This window comes from Panthera leo, chromosome E1 (assembly GCF_018350215.1).
Source record: "Panthera leo isolate Ple1 chromosome E1, P.leo_Ple1_pat1.1, whole genome shotgun sequence".
NCBI lineage: Eukaryota > Metazoa > Chordata > Mammalia > Carnivora > Felidae > Panthera > Panthera leo.
In genome coordinates, this window is record NC_056692.1 from 12,317,501 (window position 1) to 12,337,363 (window position 19,863).

Here is a 19,863-nt window from a genome sequence, read left to right on the forward strand (position 1 = left end):
TGAGGATAAGGGATATAGTTTTATTATGAACCTAAAACTGCTTTAAAAAATAAAGTGTATAAATTAAATAATTGAAAAGAGAATGGTAGTCACAGAACAGTGGAGTTACATGTTCAAAGCAAAAAGTCAACACCAAGTTCTATATTAAAATTTATATCTAAAACTATCCTTCAAACACGAAAGTAAAGATACTCTCACATAAACAAAGACTGAGAGAATCTATTGATTACAGACTTCCCTTTCAAGAAATACTAAGCCAAGTCCCTTAGACCAAAAAGAAATGACTCCAGACTGTATATCTGCAGGTAGAAATAAGGAGCCCTGGAAATGACTAACTTGTGGGTAGCTATAAGAGACTGTAGAGGCGCCTGGGCGGCTCAGTCGGTGGAGCGTCCGACTTCGGCTCAGGTCATGAGTCCGCGGTCCGTCAGTTTGAGCCCCGCATCAGGCTCTGTGCTGACAGCTTGGAGCCCTGGAGCCTGCTTCGGATTCCGTCTCTCTCTCTCTCTCTGTCTGTCTGTCTCTCTCTCTCTCTCTCTCCCCCCCCCCCCACCTATGCTCTGTCTCTGTCTTTCTCTGTGAAAAATAAACCTAAAAAAAGTTAAAAAGAAGACTGTATAAATACATTTTCTCTTAACTTTTGTAAAAGTCATAAGATTGTATTAAAGCAGCAATAATTATTAACACTCTTGGGTTTATAACATGTTTAGATGTAACATGTGAGGCAATAAATTCGCAAAGGAGAAAGGCGGTAGCCAGAATGGGGTGTTTGAAATGAAGATTATAAAGGGCTTCTCTTTGGCTGTGGGAGTGGCTGAAGTGGGTGGAAGACAAGACAGTAGAGGACAGGGTCACGGAACTAAGGCATGGGCAGGTGGAAGGCTGTGTATATGTGTATATACAATCTCCAGGAATTATAATGACAGAAAATGCCCTGAAGAGAGTAATAGTGAGTGGCTAAAATCTTTTAAGTAACGGTGGGGGTGGGGGCGGTGACCAAAAGGAAAGCGGGTGATTATAAGGAGGGGCAGTGAGTGACCCAGTGTGACACAGAAGAGTCACAGCTGGGCAGTTTTAGGGAGAAAGAAGGAGTACTAGGGAGGAGCTAGTTCATGAGGGACGTGGGGGAGACAACAGCCACCACTGCAGAGGTCTGCAGGGGGAATCTGTCCTCAGGAAGAGCCAGACGTTGCTAGAAGAGGAAGGTGAAGGAACTATTCAGAGTCGAAGACACAAGTGGTGTTGCTGCTGATTGACCGAGAGGACCACGTGTTTAATATCGGGAAGAGTGGGAGACGGGATCAGAAGGGAGTGCAGAGTGGTTTGGGAGCCGAGGGTTGTCTCAAGGGGTCTGGGCTTCCTGTGGTGACTGGTGTAAACAGGGATAAAAATTATGATGAGATTGGTCTCAGTAGTTTCTGGGCAGATGGGGGTGGTAAGGTTGGGCATTGGGGTTGGGGTGGAGGCCTTGCTGGGAGCTTCTTCTGGACTCCTGTTGATGGAATCTAGAAAAGATTCCTGTCCCCGTGAATAGAGTTTGGCAGACAGCCCTTGTCACTCCCAGGGTGGCACATCTGTCTTGGTAGACAACTGTAGAGATCTTCAGGGGCTTCAAACTTTAGTATCTATTAAAATCATCAGAGGAGGATATCAAGAGTCCAGATTCCCAGGTGTCACCCTTTCTGGTATTACTGATTTCAAAGGTCTACACTGGGTGGGGCCTTAGACCTGGATTTTAACTGGTGCTTCTAATGCAAGTAGTGATTATCAGACTACGATGAGTAATGTGGCTTGGAGCCAGCTCATAGGAAGCCTGGAAAAGTCTGGTGATTTACTCTGTAGTCACCTGGTCTCAAGTCCCAGGAACGGTGTAAATCAAGACCCCACCCACCATGCTGTCCCACATAGATGCCACTGTAACTTAACATTGATCAGTTTGTTCCTTTTGATGTTCTAGCTGATGGTTTTTATTAGCTAATTTTATTTTACAAAGTTGACACTTTCAGTGTAGCTAATTATTCATTTTCCAACTTCATTCTGGCAAAGTTGAGTATGAAGTAGACATTATGCAAATGCTTTTGTGTATCTTTATACACAAAACTAGAATAGTACAGTGAACCTCCATATACCCAGTGCCCAACCTCAATAGCCATCGGCATTTTGCCATGGAATGAAAGAACATGTTCCATTTCTTGACTCATAAATTTGACTTTAAAATTTGTTGTTTTCACCTCATTCTATGGCTAAGCTTATTAACGCTTATATCATCAGAAAAAAAAGCTTCGTTATGTCACAGCGTATATTTAAATGCAGTTTAAAAGATAGCCCTTATACTGTTACACGCTGTGACCACAAATACGGTGAACGTGTAAAAGATGTTGTCAATCTGAAGGATTTTTTCCTTTTAATATAGACTCTGGAATTTGCCAAGTATTTTCTTAAGACCAAAAAGGCTCTGAGAGAGAAATAAGGCGAAAAAAATCTGTTCGGGGGTTGGGTGGGTGGGGGGAATGGGAAAGCAAAGAGTGAGTGAAAGAAATAGTTTGTTTGACTCCCTACCGTGGGCCCGTCCTGAGGAGACATAGCTGTGTCTCAGGGAGCTATTTGCTAGGACACTATGAAAATAAGGTGATAGGGCACTTGCTGGGCTATTTTTAAACGAAATCTTAGAAGCTGGCTATGGAAAACCCCTCTCAGGTTATTATGCTTTCCTTCTCCTTTTGCCCTTTCAGTTTGTGAAGTTCCTTTTTTTTTTTTTTTTTTAATGTTTTCTGGCATAAGAGTCCATGCTTTACAAGTTTTAAGTAGAAGCATTGTAAAAACTGCTTCAGAATAAAGGGCGTTTCCTAGTTAAGTTTCACAATAATGTTTTTCAATTCTAAAAATAACTTGGAATTCAGGGTGAAGTATCATCCTCAGTAAATTACAGTAAGGCAGATTGTCTGAAAGATGGTGGACAGGGACAGAGGATCTATCCAAATCTGTGAGGAAACTAAGGCAGCAATTTGTTAGAATTTAAAATAATCTGATTTCAACCACGAGCCTACTTGAAATTGGACAGCATTTAGTGTTTAATCCTTAGTGAGTGACATACCTACTTTTCTTTTTTTGTTGTGATAAAATACACATAGTAAAGTTAACTGTCTTTTTAAGATTGTATTTTTAAGTGATCTCTACACCCAGCATGGGGCTCGAACTCATAACCCTGTGATCCAGAGCTGCCCTCCCCACAGACCGAGCCAACCTGGCACCTCACAGAGTTTACCATCCTGACCGTTTTTAAGTGTACAGGTCAGTGGTATTAAATACATTCGTAGTGTTATGCCACCCTCGCTACCGTCCATCTCCAGAATTCTTTTCATCTGGTAAAATGGAAACTCTGTACCCATTAAAATATAACCCCCATCCCTTCCCTCTCCCACCCCAGTCCCTGGCAAGTGCCATTCAACTTTCTCTAAGGATTTGACTGCTCTGAATGTCTCACATAAGTGCAGTCATAAAGTATTTGCCCTTTTGTGACTGGCTTATCTCACTTAGCATAATGTCTGCAAGGTTCATCCGTGTTGTAACATATTGCAGAATTTCTTTCCTTTTTATGGCTGAATACTATTCCATTGTATGTATACTATATTTTGCTTATCTGTTCACTGGTTGATGGACACTTGGGTTGCTTCCGTGTTTTATCTATGGTGAATAATGCTTCTGTAAGCATGGGTGTACACTTACCTCTTTGGGATTCTGTCTGATTTTTCGCGGTATATGTCCAGGGGTGGAATTGCTGGATCATATGGTAAATCTTTTTATTTTTTTGAGGAACCTCTGTACTATTTTCTCAGCACGTCTACCATTTTATGTTCCCACCCACAGCGCGCAAGGGTTTCAACTTCTTTACATTTGTCCAAACGCTTGTCATTTTCTGTTTTGTTTTTGTTTTTGTTTTTGTTTTGGTAGTAGTCGCCCTAGTGGATGTGAGGTACTATGTCACCGTTTTCATTTGCATTTCACTAATAAATAGTGATACTGAGCATCTTTTCATGTACTTACTGGCCATTTTCATACCTCCTGTTGAGCAATGTCTATTCAAGTCCTTTGCCCATTTTTGAATCAGATTGTTTGTTTTGAGTTTTTTTTTTTTAAGTTTATTTACTGATTTTGGAGAGGTGGGGGGAGGGAGACAGAGACAAAGGCAGAGAGAATCTCAAGCAGGCTCCACACTGTCAGTTTGGAGCCCAAACTGGGTTTGAACCCATGAACCATGAGATCATGGCCTGAGTCAAAATCAAGAGTCAGGAGCTTAACTTAACAGGCACACCTGTTTTGTTTTGAGTTTTATGAGTTCTCTATATATTGTGGATATTGATCCCTTATTAGATAAATGGTTTGAAAATATTTCTCCCATTCTGTACATTGCCTTTTATTTTGTGGATAGTGTCTTTTAACGCACAAAATTTTTAAATGTTCATGAAGTTTAGTTTGTGTAGTTTTTCTTTTGTTGCCTGTGTCTTTGGAGTTGTATCCTAGAAATCACTGTCAAATCCAATGTTGTGAAGCTATTGCCCTATGTTTTTTCTTCAAAGAGTTTTATTGATTTAGGTCTTACATTTAGGTCCTTGATCCATTTTGAGTTAACTTTTGTATAAGGTAAGGGTCCAACTTTGTTCTTTTGCATGTGAATATCAGTTTTTCCCAGCACCGTCTGTTGAAAAGACTGTCCTTTCCCCATTGACTGAGGTTGGCACCCTTGTCAGAAGTAATTTGATGATATATGGAAGGGTTTATTGCTGGATTTGCTGTTGTATCCCCCTGGTCTATACGTCTATCTTTATGCCAGAACCACATTTTTTTTTTCATGTTGATTTATTTTTGAGAGAGAGAGAAACAGAGCGTGAATGGGGGAGGAGAGAGAGAGAAGGAGACACAGAATCCAAAGCAGGGTCCAGGCTCTGAGCTGTCAGCACAGAGCCCCACGCGGGGCTCGAACCCATGAACGATGAGATCATGACCTGAGCCGAAGTCAGACACTTAACTGACTGAGCCATCTAGGCACCCCAGAACCACATTGTTTTGATTACTGTAGCCTTGTTTTGAAATCAGGAAATAGGCGTCTTCCAGCTTTGTTCTTTTTCAAGATTGTTTTGGCTGTCTGGAGACATTTGAGTTCCCATATGAATTTTAGGATGGGTTTTTCTATTTCGGAAAAATGTCCCTCGGATTTTGCTAGGTATTGCATTGAATCTATAGATCACTTTGGGTAGTATTGACATTTTAATAATATTAAGTATCCTACTCCACGAATATGGGATATGTTTCCATTTATTTATATCTTGTTTAATTTCTTTCAGCAGTATTTTGTAGTTTTCATTTTATAAGTCTTTACCTCTGTGGTTAAGTAAATACTTAAGTATTTAATTTTTCAGCTATCTTGTAAGTAGATTTGTTTTTGTAATTTCCTTCTCAGATTAGTCATTGTTTGGATATAGAAATGCCAACTGATTTTTCTGTGTTGACTTAATATCTTGCTACTTTGTAGTATTTATTTATTTTCACACCTTTTCTGTAGTCTTTAGTGTTTCCTATGTATGAGATCATATCATCTGCAAACGGAGATAATTTTACTTCTTCCTTTCCAATTTAGATGTCTTTTATTTCTTGCCTCATTCCAATACTATGTTGAATAGAAGGAGTGAAGTGGGCATCCTTGCTTTGTTCCTGATCTTAAAGGAAGAGCTTTCAGTCTTTTACCATTGAGTGTGATGTTTGCTGTGGGTTTTTCATATATAATTTTTATTAATTCGAGGTAGTTTACTTCTGTTCCTATTTTGTTGAGTGTATTTCTCATGAAAGTGTGTTAAATTTTGTCAAGTGCTTTTTCTGCATCAATTAAGATGGTTATGTGGTTTTATTTCTCCAGTTGATGTGGCATATTTTACATTGATCAGTTTTCATATGTTGAACCATTCTTGCATTTCAGGGACATCTCAGTTGGTCATGATGTATATTTTTAAAAATATGCTGCTGAGCTTTGTTTATTAATATTTTGTTGAGGATTTTTGCATCAATTTTCAAAAGGGATATTGGTCTGTAGTTTTTTTTTTTTCTTTTGGTTTTAGATTTTTTTCTTTATGGTGTTTTTTTTCTTGGTATCAGTGTAATGCTGATCTCATTGAATGAGTTAGGAAGTGTTCTCTACAATATTTTTGGAAAAGTTCAAGGGCTTGTATTAGTTCTTCTTTAAATGTTTGGTAGAAGTCATGAGTGAAGCCAACTTTTCTTTGTTGACTTTTTTTTTTAATCACTGACTCAGTCTCCTTAATAGTTACTGGTCTATTCAGATTTTCTATTTCTTAGTAATTGAGTTTTGGTAGTTTTGTGTTTCTAGGAATATGTCCATTTCATCTAGTTTATACAGTTTATTGGTGTATCAAGTTCATAGTACTCTCCTGGAATCCTTTTTTATTTCTGTAGAATCAGTAGTAATGTCCTCACTTTCTTTTCCGATCTTAGTAATTTGAGTCTTTTCTTCGTCTCTCTTTTTTTTTTAGCCCAGCTAGCTAAAGGTTTGTCAATTTTGTTGACCTTTTCAAAGCACCAACTTTTGGTTTCATTGATTTCTCTATTTTCTATTCTGTTTCATTTATCTCTGTTCCAATCTGTATTATTTCCTTTCTTTTGCTAGCTTTGGCTTTAGTTTGTTCTTTTTTCTAGTTTTTTTTTTTTTTAATTGTAGTTAGGTCATTGAGATCTGTCTTGTTTTGTAATGTATGTATTTACAGCTATGAGTTTCCCCCTTAGCACCATTTTTGTTGTATATCATAAGTTTGATGTATGTGTGTATGTATGTATGTGTGTGTGTGTATAATATTTATTTAACATAATAATAAATATTTAATATATATAATACATATTTAAAAACACACACACATATATATGTGTATTTTTTAACTTTATTTATTTATACCGAGAGAGAGAGAGAGAGAGAGAGCGCACACATGAGCGGGGGAGGGGCAGAAAGAAAGGGAGAGAGAGAATCCTAAGCAGGCTCCATGCTATCAGCACAGAGCCTGATGTAGGACTCAATCTCACAAACCATGAGATCATAACCTGAGTGAAATCAAGGGTCAGACACTTAACCACCTGAGCCACCCAGGCACCCATGGTATATTATATTTTTGTTTTTATTTATCTCTATTTTCTTATATCTCTTGTTGTTGATTTCCAACGTTATCCTGTTGTGGTTCACAGAAGATACTTTGTATGATATCTATCTTTCAAATATTAAGACTACTTAGAGAGGGGTACCTGGGTGGCTCAGTTGGTTAAGTGTCCGAGTTCAGCTCAGGTCACGATCTCACAGTCCGTGAGTTCGAGCCCTGCGTCGGGCTCTGTGCTGACAGCTCAGAGCCTGGAGCCTGCTTTGGATTCTGTGTCTCCCTCTCTCTCTGCCCCTCCCCTGCTCATGCTGTCTCTGTCTCAAAAATAAATAAAAACATTAAAAAAAAAAAAAGACTACTTAGAGAATTTGTGCCTAACATATGTATATCCTGAAAATTGTCCCATGTGTACTTGAGAATAATGTGCATGCTGTTGTTGTTAGGTAGTGTTTTATACGTCTTTTAGACCTAGTTATTGTGTTAAGTCCTTTATTTTCTTACTTATCTTTTGTCTGGTTGTACTTTCCATTATTATGAGTGGGATATTAAAGTTTCCAACTACTATTGTAGGACTATCTGTTTTGCCTTCAATTTTGTCTGTTTTTACTTCATATATTTAGAGTCTGTTTTGTCTGATATTAGTGTAGCCACCCCTCCTTTCTCTCTCTCTCTCTCTCTCTCTCTCTCTCTCTCTCTCTGTCTCTATTTGCATGGAGTATCTTTTTCCATCTTTTAACTTCCAACCTCTTTGTGTCTTTGGGTCTTAAGTGAGTCTCTCGTAGGCAGCATGTAGTTGAATCATGTGTTTTTATTTATTCTGCCAAATTCTGTCCTTTGGAAAGTTTAAACCATTCACATTTAAGGTAATTACATAAGGAAGGACTTACTTCTGCAGTTGTGCTATTTGTTTTCTGCTCTCCTCCCCTTATTTACTGTATTACTGTCTTCTTTTACATGTAGTTGATTTTTTTTGTAGCGAAACGTTTTGATTCTCTTCTCATTTCCTTTTGTGTATGTTCTATAGTAATTTTCTTTGTGGTTGCCATCGGGGTTATGTTTAACATGCTAATGTTGTAACACTGTAATTCGACTTTATACCAGCTTAACTTTAATAACAGACAAAAATTCTCCTTTATAGCCCTTATCCCTTTTGGTTGTTGGTGTCACAAAATTACGTCTTTATACATTGTGTGTCCCAAAGACTAATAATTTAAAATGCGTTAATCTCCTAAATTATATAGGAAACAAGATTCAGAGTTACAGAACAAAGTTACAATAAGATTAGCTTTTAAACAAAACTGTTTTTAAAAAATGTATCTTTTATAGCATGTAGAAAATAGAAAGTGGAGTTACAAACCGTTGTAATAATTCCAGTTTTTATAGTTTTGCATGTATATAACTTTACTGAAATCTTTATTTCTCCGTATGACTTTGAAGTACTGTTTAGTGTCTTTTCATTTCACCTTGTAGGAGAGGACTTCCATGAACATTTCTGCAGAGCAGATCTACTGATAAACTATCTCAGCTTTTGTTTATCTGGGAATGTCTTCATTGTCCCCTCACTTTTGAAAGACGATTTTGCCAGATACAAGATTTTTCGTTGACAATTTTTTCTTTTAGCACTTTGAGTATAGTGCCCACTTCGTTATATTGGCCAAAGTTTGTGACGAGAAATCTGTTGATCATCTTATTGAGGATCTCTTATATTTGACAAGTCTCTGTCTTTGCCTTTAAGGAAGTTTGATTACGATATGTCTTGGTATGGTTCTTTTTGAGTTCATGTTACCTGGAGCTCCTTGAGTTTTTTGGGTGTTTTATTCGTGTCTTTCAGCAAAGTGGGGAAGTTTTCAGCCCCTATTTCTTCGAGTATTCCCTCTGCCCCTTGCTCTTTTCTGTTTTTGAAGCCTCTATAATGTGTATGTTGGTCGGCTTGATGTGTCTTGTGATTCCCTTACAACTCCGTTCACTTCTATTCAATCTTTTTTTCTCCTGTTTCTTAGATTCAATACTTTCCATTGTCCTGTCTTCAAATTCGGTGATTCTTCTGCCTGCTCGAATTTTCCTTTGAATTGCTCTAGTGAATGTTTCATTTCAGTTATTATTCTTTTCAATTCCAGTGTTTCATTTTGCTTTCTTTTTCTGTCTCGTTATTGATACTTCGATTCTTTTCATACATTATTTTCTTGACTTTCTCTACATTTTTCTTTAGTTTTTTTTTTTTTTTTTTTTAGCATCTTTAGACAGTTGTTTTAATATCTTTCTTTATAAAGTGAACCTATCTTTAGGTCTTTTGCAGGGACAGTTTCTGTTGTCTTTTCCCCTTTGAATAGACCGTGGTTTCCTATTTCTTTGTATGCCTTTTGACTTTTTCGTTGAAAACAGGACATTTGAATCTAATAACGTGGTAACTCTGGAATCAGATTTTCTCTTTTCCCTAGTGTTTCTTCTTTTTTGTTAATTAATTAATTAGCTTCCCTGTTTTTGTAGGATGTGTCTGTGCCAGGGATCAGCATGATATATAAACTTAAGGTCTTCTCAGGTCTTTCCAAAGCCTGGCTTTCTAAGAGCCTAGTTTTCTAAAAGCCTACTTTCCTTGGACATGCGTGGTCACTTTCTAATTTTACCCACACATTCAGTTGCTTTTGAATGTCCAACTCTTTAATTAATGGCTCCCAAAAGGAGAAAAAGAGGAAAGTGAAGGGAGGATAACATGCTGCCAGCTCTTTAAATAGCCAGTCGTCACCTCATCCAGAGGTGGAGATGCTTGCTCCAGTGGAGGGAGGTGCAACCACAATGGTGGCCCACCTCTGTGATCAGAAAGCAGCAATCAGCAGTCAGACCCAAATCCATAATATTGGGAGCAGAGGGTCTTTTTTGCCCACCCTCATTCCAGCAGGCTGTGTTGCGCCAGGATCTGGTGCACAGCTGCATGTCCCTGAGGTGGAGCCTGTGTAGCTGCTACTGTGTTTACAGCTGAAATTGACTGAAATTAACTACAACTTACCAGACAAGCCTTCTCAGAGAATTTGCAAGCCTTCAATAGATTCCGGAGTTCTAAAATACACAGTTGTACCAAACATTCTGCCAGGGCGATTATTGAGGACGTTAGCAGACAGATTCCTGGTGCTTCTTACTCCACCACTATCCTAGCATCCTTCTTCGTCTTTTTGTTCTTCTTCTTCTTCTTTGTTTAAAATGTTTTATTTTATTTTTAAGAGGGGGAAGGGGCAGAGGCGGCTCTGCGATGAGAGCGGAGTGCCAGGCTCGAACTCATGAACCGTGAGATCATGACTTGAGCTGAAGTCAGATGCTTAACTGACTGAGCCACCCAGGTGCCCTGTCCTAGAATCCTTCTAGTGTACATTTTATTTGTTTTTTTACTGTTTGTCTCTCCCATTGATATGTCATCTCCATGAGGACAATGATTCACTTTGTGTTTGTTCACTATACCACCGACCCTGGAAAAATCGACACACAGTAGGTGCTCAGTAAATGTTTGTAGAATGCATCTATACCATAGCAGATACGGAGGGCAATTGTGCTCAAGTTTGAATACAAACATTGTGAGTTACTGTGTTGTATGATTATTTCTGAAGCTCATGCCCAGGCCCAGTTCCTGTTAGATAGTCTGGTTTGAGCCCTACCAGCTCCTTTTAAACACACTGGATTCCTGACTTTATGTTTACATGGCACCTTGTTTGTCATATTCATATTGTTGTATGTACTTTTTTAGGTAATAATCTAAAACTCAGGAGTCACAAACCAGCAGCTTCCCTGGGCCAGGTTGTGTGTTGTGTGGCCAGCACAGTGGTTTGAATTGTTTTGACTTTGAATTAAAGCTTCAGGTGAGGCTTGTCCTTTAGACAGGCCACCACTATGTGGCTTTACAATGATTGTTTCTTTCATTACCACAATTCTAATCACTTAATTTTTGTATTTCTTTGTTTGTCGTCAGCCTCCTCATCTAGGCTGTGATCTCCACGAGGTCAGAAACCATGTCTACCTCATTCATTGCCTTACACCCCAGTCCTAGCTGAGCCTGATACAGGATGGCGCTTGATAAATGAGGTGTGAATATAAAGTAATCCGTCTGGTCTCTTTACCACACATACTTAAACACGAATAACCCTCGAAGCCGCCTGCTTGGCTGCCATTGCCTAGTTCCTTCCGCAGATCTTCTCCAGGAATTTCCTTTCTTCGGTGAGTTTAGGGGTCAGCACCATGTGTGTTCAGAACATTAGCATGTACAGGATGCTCCCTATGTGTTTTCTCATTGGAATAACCATCCCCATTTTGAAATTACAGTACACGTTTGCAGATGGTAAATTTGCCCATGTCACCCAGCAAGTACACGACGTAGTAGACTCGAACCCAGCTCCCCAAGTGCCAACTTGGTGCCTTTTCTGCTTCACCCTCACAGTGAACTTGCTGTCTGGTTTCTGTCAGGGCCTCTTGTGTGTTTTCTAGGAAAGTGGGTGGGATCACTCCTGCATCTCCCAGTAATACCTGACTCATTTTATAAAGCATGTTAGACACCGAAATTTTTGTTTTGTGTGTGTGTGTGTGTGTGTGTGTGTGTGTGTGTGTGTGTGTGTGGCAAGGTCCTAGGTAGGCATCATGAGTGCTGTTTTTAAAAAGCAGAACTAAGACTCCGGTTTCTAATAAACGTGCCCTGTCCTTGTGTAGGTAGCCTGCCCTGCAGGGTCTGGAGCTGTGCTTGGCTCCTCTCTTCCCGCCCTCCCTGGCTAGGGCTGCTGTGCAGCGTGTGTGCTCAGCGTCTCACTGGGGAGCAGGGCTCGCTTCAGCGTGGTTGCTCTTCCCGGGAGTGGGCGCTCAGGAGCCCGGTCTGGAATAGTCTCAGGCCTCCCTTTTGGTTTTATCTTGACTAATGCCAGCCGGCACTCCTTTAAACTGGGGGCCCTAAGGCTGGCATCCCAAAGTACACCCTCCAGGTCACTTGTCAGTGGCCCGTTCCGGCGCTTTAGAGAGGGCTTGCTGACCTGAAGTTGTCCTCTGGCCTATACTCTTAGTCACTCTGTCCCAGGTCAAAAGACCAAAGAAGACGCTGGCACCAGGACCCGCCACTGGCAAAGTAGCTGGCATTTGAGGTAGGATATTGTTTTTTCTTTCCAGTTGAAGACAGCCTTAGCTGCTGCTGCTCATGTGCTTAGACCGAAAAAGAGCAGCTTTCTCTGCTTTTACTTTCTGAAAATAGATACGTATTTTCAGATATGGGTCATAAGCATGACCCGTAGCTTATGTCACCTTTGGTAGATCAGCTGTTCAGAGCTGGTCTTCAGTTACGAAATATAAGAGCGGGTGTAGGTTTGTGGGAACGGGATCCTAACTGCTTTTGGTGATACTAAGCCACTCCTTGCCGCATGATTTCAGCGTCCTGCCTTCCAGTTGGAACTCCTCTCTGCCCTTTAGCCCGAATTTCTTGTGCATAACATGGCAGATTATTCCATGACTAATCCTTCTTTCAGACCTGAAATCATTTTTATTCTTGAACTGTGGAGAGCTTTTGGATACCCTCTTTTGATTTTCAGATGTGGCTGTTAATGGTTTAATTTCTATGTGTGGTTCTGAGTAGATTCCCACAACTTGTTTTTTATTGATGGTTCAAATTATTTTTTATAATTGCTCGAGAGAAGAAAGGAATCTCAGGAACAGATTGCATCTGTGAAATGCAACGTAGAATTGTGGCTAAAGAATGAGGAATGGAATAACGTTAAAGTGACATTTCTGCGCAGAGTTGATTTCTTGGAGATCGTCTTGTTTCTAGTTTGAGGTTCCAAAAGGAATGTCTCAGTAGAATAAGGGAACAGCTGAATTTCAAGGTCACAGTGAGAACCCATGCACTTTCTGGCTGCCCAGGCCCATGTAACACTCACGCACGAGCAACTTTTCTACCTTTACCCTCTTTTAACTTAGGTCTAGAGCTCCATAGCCTGTGGTATGTGAAAATACAGGTGGACGAGCTTAGTGCGTGAATGCCTAAACTCTCTAACTTCTACATGCCGGTTGATGTGGCTTATTACCGGAAGGTCATGCTTCAGGTCACTTCCCTGTCAATTAAGAGAGTAGACATGACTGTGAGTGCATACGCTTCTGTTAGGCAGTGCACTCGCACATCTAGACCATGTGTGATCTGTGGTTCCTATTCAAGGGAGGCTATCTTGCCTTTTTCCTTTTCTGACCTCACTCTCTTTTTGTGACTTGCCCTACTTTCTGCTCTGGCTCACAGCGATGCTGGGCCATCCCTTCTATCTACGAGCTGATCTCCAAATGCTAGAAATTGTGAGCTAGATTTTTTTCCCCCACTCTCTTTTATGCCGTCAGTCCTGCCTTCCCAGTTCTGTCTGAAACTAGCAGTTGAGCATTTTGGTATAAAAGGCAAAACTTGTAAACACATTAAAATCCTTCTTAAATGTCATTTTCAAAGTACACAGGCCCCCTTTGACTCCGTTTTACAGAAGAGGTTTACTTCCTAATCTGGAAATGTGGCCAGCCAGGACACAATTCCTTTCTTCCACTTTGAAGTTGTCTCTTTGCTTGGAGAATGCCCCCGGACACCACAGCAAGGCGGTAGGGCTGAGTTACCTCCATGCCTTGCTCTCTTGAACATCCTGAGTGCTGAGGGTGAGACAGGGAGGAGCCGGCCCAGCTGATGCTCAGAGACTGGAGAGGCCTGGTGGCCCAGCGGCCCATCAGTATGGCCGCGTGCACTGCAGAGTGGAATGCGAGGGGGAAGGTCTTTCCGAACTTGAGAAACTCCCGGAGAGTTGGGATCGTCAATATGACCGCCTTCGCCTGGTCAGGAAAGTGACCTGAATACCTACCCTGAAATTGAATGTGATGCTGTCAAATAAATGGCTTGCTCTGGAATGTCTTTCGCCACCATCATCATCCTGAGTTAGCTGGGCGCAACTGGTGCTGATTTCTAATTTACTTTGCATTCTGACTCTAATGACTTCGCCAGACTGAATGCAGATGTGCGCTCTCCCCACAGAAAGCCGGCCCGTGGGCCGAGGATGGATCCCATTAACGTGGTGCCATATTTGCCTCAGGCAAAGTGGTCCCCAGGGCCAGGAGACCAAGGCTGGCATGCGATGTTGTGTCAGGTGCTCAAGGAATCCCAGAAGTGTACCAGACGGTGTGTAGTTTTCTCTCTTTTCTTCGTGACCTAGATTGATGGCTTGAGTGCATGAAAATGCGGTTTGTTGGGAGCGTCGTCGTCCTCTGGGGGGAACCTCGCTAGATGGGTTTTCATCCCGCTCCTCCCCAGGCGTGAGGAAAGGGTGGCAGGGGCGGTTTGAAATTTGTCTGCTCTCTCCTTGCTGTGTTGGCCTCGATAACTCTTCTGGCAGCCACATTTTCTAATACAAACCTTGGCATATGGGATCCTGACTTCTGACAGAGTTGGGGTGTCTTTTTTCCTACTTGTTAATGTAATTAAACCAAAGGGTTTATGAAGATATAAAAATTAAACTCCAGTGATCTCTATGTTTAATTAATTTCCTTCATTTGGAAGAAACCAGTTTTCATAAACCAGGGACTCTTTCAGACAACCTTGGGAATCTGACTGCGGTGAGACCAGTTCCTGGGTCAGGAGCTTTTAGTTAGTTGTGGGTCATGATGATGCTGACGGCAACTACATTTACCGGGCACTTCCCCTTTTCTAGAGACTGTGCACGCTTTTCCACGTATTAATTCATCTGACCTCAGAACAACAACCTGCAAGGTGGGCACTCACACGCCCTCATTTTGCAGATGAGGATACTGAGGCCCAGAGTGGTGAGGTCCCGTACCCAGGCTGGTAAGTAAGTGGCTGAGCCAGAATGGGAACCCAGACAGGCTGCTCGAGGGTTCATCCTTCTAACTCCTGCACTCCCGTCACTTTGCCATCATTAGTGTTTTCCATGTGGTCTCTGCAGCCTCTGAATTTGAGGGGCAACAGGCCCCCATAGCCTTCAGTGGAGTTCTGGTTCAGCCCCGGGTTGAAAGTCTGAAACGGGCAGGCTTCACAAGACTCTGGTCTCCAGGGCCTGTGGAGGAGTATGCAGACCTGTTTCCACCCAGCTGACCCGATGGAGCTCTGGGCCCCCCTCCCACGGGCCGAGGCCTGTTTCCCCTTCATGAGTCCCGTCTTCACCTCCCTGGTCATCCTGGGCAGTGGCCGGGTCCTGGGTAATTCTGGGCCAGGCAGGGTGGTCCACCTGGGGACCTGCCTGATACAAGGATCTGGGATTACAGTGGGATCAAGCTCTTCCTGGACGGTCGTCCTGCTGGGTTGAAAGCTCTCTACCCCAAAATTTATTACATGAAAGTTCTGAGCCATAATTACCTTGGGGTCTACCTGTGTTTTCTAATTGCTATAGTCTTCTGGTAAAGCTACACTAACAGATTGGCAATCATTCCTGCCCCCTGAGAATTCATCCCTCCCATCCTCGGGAAACACTCCTACAGCCTCGGTCTTCAGGGGTGGCCCCGTGAAGATCCCCAGGCAGCACTCACAAACCCATGAAACTGCGGAGGCACTGGTACCTGCTCTAAGTACCTGCTTCTGAGTACTTCCCAGGTGCCAGACAGAGGGTCCTAGGGTCCTAGCATTTCCCCCTGGGACTCGGCCTGACCTGTAAGCTCCAATACCTGGCCTCGGCTTCCAGCCGTGGGCAGGGGATGGTGCCATTAGTACCCTGGAAAAGAGCTGGGCACTTTAGAAGCCACTTTAATTGCCAGTCCATCCAAGTGTAGGCCTGACACAGTGTAGGGTGAGAGGGAAATGTAACCACTTAGCAGACAGTAGTTGGGGATTTTTCAGAAGTAGAATAAGTGGAGGTTGATGGGAAACAGTCATTTTTACAGGTGTTTGCTAAGAATGGTAATTTTTTATGGTGACCAAGAAATTGGATATATTTGGAAAGGCAGATGAAAAAATAAACCAAATACTAAACTAGTTGAGTTGACAGTTCAAATCCGAGCAGAACTCTTTTGCAGTCGAGCGGTTTAACTTACATCAGGACAACTCACCCTGATCCTAAGGTTCAGGATCAAAGCCAACTCAGCCTATAAGTGGATCGATGTTGGGGTTCAGTGGGTTCCTGGCTTCATGGTGTCCACGGAGGTGATGTTGTTTTGGGAATGGAAACAGAAATGTATTTTTTTAAATATATGGAGTTGAGGACATGGGGCATTCAGCAGGTGGGTGATGGTTTTTATGTAGTTACTCCCAATCTGATGAGTAATTAAAAGCTTTAGACTGGTTTGCAGGAGCTCTGCTTTTGGTTTCCAGTCTCTTCCTTCCTGGACAGGATTATTATGCCGATAATATCCCGGTCCTGGAGGTGGACTGTGGGTGGTGGGACTTTTGTGTAATAGACTCAGCCCGTGTGTCAAATCGCCTTACAGGGCATCTCTTTCAAAGTGACAGACATGGTGTTGCTCCTCACTAGCTCATTCTTGACCTTCCTTTAATCCTGTGTCTCCCTCCTCTCTTAGCTTGCTTTCGGCATAGGGGCATGGATGAGTGACAAGGAATCGAGGAAGGTTGGGGGAGCAAGGAAATTTGGGGCGGTTGTGTAAGGAATGGATGTGTTTCCTAAGAACTGACTGCCACAGATGCACAAATACTCCTGTGGCCCCCTGATTTCATCCGGCTGGCGGTGGTTCACCAGTGAATGCTCAGCGGGAGCCTGGCACGGTGCACGGCCGGACAGCCCACTTCACAGCCTAAGTCTGTGCCTATGCCTGGCAAAGGGCAGCTCCCCTGTGCACTGAATTCCCTTTGGGTGTCTGTGAGGCCTGTGGCCAGGAGGATGTTTGTGGGCCATCGCAGAGACCATCCAGAGGACACCCCATCCAGAAACATCTATCTGGTTAGGGAGGAGTATATGGATTGGTATAGTTTCCTCTTTCTTTCTTTTTTTTTTTTTTTTTTTTAACGTTTGTTTATTTTTGAGAAAGAGAGAGAGACAGAGTGGGAGCAGGGGAGGGGCAGAGAGAGGGAGACACAGAACCTGAAGCAGGCTCCAGGCTCTGAGCTGTCAGCACAGAGCCCGACGTGGGGCCTGAAGCCACGAACCGTGAGATCATGACCTGAGCTAACGTCGGATGCTTAACTGACTGAGCCACCCAGGCGCCCCTTCTCTTTCCTTTTTAAAAATTGTTTTCTAGTTTCACAAACAGGGGTTGAAAATGATAATGGGCATACCTAAGTTCCCCTAAGTAGGCTTCTGAAGGAGATTCAGGTGAGCGTTGACGGGCCAGAGCCTCCTGGAATACTCACAAGTAACTGGGTGCTGTGCCGAATGGCTCCCTCAGCTTGTTCTGGGGTTGCTGTGCGCCTCTGAGAGGCATCGCGAGGTCTGTGGCTTTGCTGTTTGCTCATGTCAGCCAGAGTGAGAGAAAGCAAGTTCCACGATGCTGAGCAGTCAGCATAGAGCACGGGACCCAGAAAGACATTTGTTGGGTTCAGAGCTAAAGTCCGCGCAAGAGAAACCTGGGCTCTGTGTCATCAGTCTAGGGGGAGGAGGGCTGGCAGGTCCCTTGAGTTTTCCTATTTTGTCACAAATTCATTGGATTTGGGTTCTTTCAGGAAGAGTCTGCTGAAGGTGAGGGTCATGGATTTTATCACCTCTACGGCCATCCTGCCCCTGCTCTTTGGCTGTGTGGGAATCTTCAGCCTCTTCAAGCTGCTGCAGCGGATGCGAATGAAGGCCTACCTCCGGAACGCTGTGGTGGTCATTACAGGCGCTACCTCAGGCCTGGGGCGAGGTGGGTCCTGGGGCCAGTGCTGTCAGGAGGGGCAGGGAACTTGGCCCAGACTCGAGGAGCAGCTCGGCTGCATAGGTGCAAATAAGTGACACAGGCTAGGTGACTGGGGAACAAGAGTATGTCACTGTCTCTGGTCCACTTGGAAGAAGCAAGAGCTTAAGTGCAATGAGAAACGGTCCCTGACTTTCAGCATCAGTGTGGGGGGTAGAATCCACGACGAAGACTGTGGCAAACCGGACACTACGTGCCTCGTCTAAGTGGGCAGCTGCTGGCTGTGGAAATAGGGAATTTTATGTGAAGGCTCCCTATTTTCAAATATGACAACTCATTAAAAAAACATTTTTATCTCTGTGAGGGCCAAACGAAACGTGCCTTTTCCTGGATTTAGCCAGCATCCCTAGTTCATGGCCTTGGTGTCCCCTTCTCCTCACCTTCCTGTCACTGGGGCTGTGCCTCTAGCTGTCCCGCATGGCCTTGGCGGGACTGGAAACAATAAATGATACCTCAGCTGTGCCTCACCTAGGTTCTCCGGGTTAGTTCCATCTACTTTGGTGAACGCGGCGAGCCTCTCGGCCCCAGGAACTTTGTGCCGGGTCACAGGCCCAGAGTCAGTCACCGCCCCCTGCCTCGTACAGATGAGTCTGTAGAGCTGCCGTCATTTCCCTTGCACACATGTGCATTGACTTTGGCATAGTACCAAGGACAGATGCAGGCACGTCCTATGGAGCTTCCTCCTTCTCAGCACCTGCACACGGAGCACACTACACCAGTATACCCTCTGCGTGGGGGCTCAGTTCCATGGAAGAAGGCCGAGAGGCACCCAGAGTCGTGGTAACCCCATCCCTGCTGCATCTGTCCGTCGGGACCATAGCACAGCCAGCGCTGATGGAACATCTCCGATTTATAAGGCTCTGGGCAAAGTGCTGGGACAAATAAAAGACAGGGTGCCTGGTCTCAGGTAGTTCACAGTCTGATGAAGAGGGGCAAGGACTTACCTCAGCATATTGACATTTCAGTAACGGATGCTCCCGTTGAGGCCCGGCAGACGAATGGGCTGGGTTGTGCTTTATCTCCCCGAATCCTTGCAGCTAAGATTCAGAGACTTGCCCTAGGACTTCTAGATTCAAACCCCATGTCTGACTCCAGGACTCCGTCTTGTATCACCTGTGGGGGGCATGGCCAGGGAAAGGAAAGCACGGGCCAACAGGGAGGGTGTTGCAGATGGGCCCAGAGCAGGGAGCAGCATGGTTGTGCCGGGGTGGGAAGCACTTGGCGGTTGCAGGAACATAAAGGAGCAGATGGGGTCTCGTCTGCCGGGTAAGTGGCTTGCGGGCAGCCAGGGGGAGCCTGGGAAAGCTGTAGGTAGGTTCATCCGCGTGCTGCTATGATGTTTTAGATGAGATCTCTGGGGGTGAACTCTGGGCCTGTCATTAGATATCTAGACCTGCGTGGGGACAGCTGCCTCCAGGCCCTTTGCCACAGTCGGTTCTCTGACCTTACTCAGCTACTATATATAGGGTAGTCAGCAGCCACTTCTCTTGATCTCAGAGAGAAGCATTTTTTTTTTTTAAGTCCTTGAACAGTATTTGAGAGTTGGCTGGGATGGAAAGGTAACTTGCAGGTACTCTGATATGGGAATGTTGGAGAAGGACACTGTCCTCTTTATCATTCTGCGGTTCCTCTTCTGGAAACCAAGACTGGGAAGGGAATAGAAAATATAATTGAAAGAAAAACAATACGTGTGTGTGTGTGTGTGTGTGTGTGTGTGTGTGTGTGTGTGTCTGTGTCTCCTATATTAGGTCAGCCTTTTCCCAAATTCCAAATCACCCTGCTTATATTGTGTCCTATATAACATGTTAGGGACAAGAGTCCACGGATCTCTCCCCACTCCAGCCAGTCAGAACGGGAACAGATTCTCACCCAGCCGTTGCAAGTA

General features: G+C 43.4%; 1 protein-coding gene across 2 annotated transcripts in view; it reads left to right on the forward strand.

The window, feature by feature from the left end:
• The window catches only part of DHRS7B (dehydrogenase/reductase 7B), a 60,991-nt gene that overhangs the window by 21,691 nt on the left and 19,437 nt on the right, over nucleotides 1-19,863 (forward strand). Inside the window, exons 1-2 of one of the 2 annotated variants that reach the window (XM_042915207.1) lie at nucleotides 14,840-14,970; nucleotides 17,749-17,927. In XM_042915207.1, the coding sequence (XP_042771141.1) occupies nucleotides 17,774-17,927 (154 nt within the window). In that variant the 5' untranslated portion in view covers nucleotides 14,840-14,970; nucleotides 17,749-17,773. Of the gene's footprint in view, nucleotides 1-14,839; nucleotides 14,971-17,748; nucleotides 17,928-19,863 lie in introns of those variants that run through there. The other variant, XM_042915206.1, reaches the window with a different exon arrangement.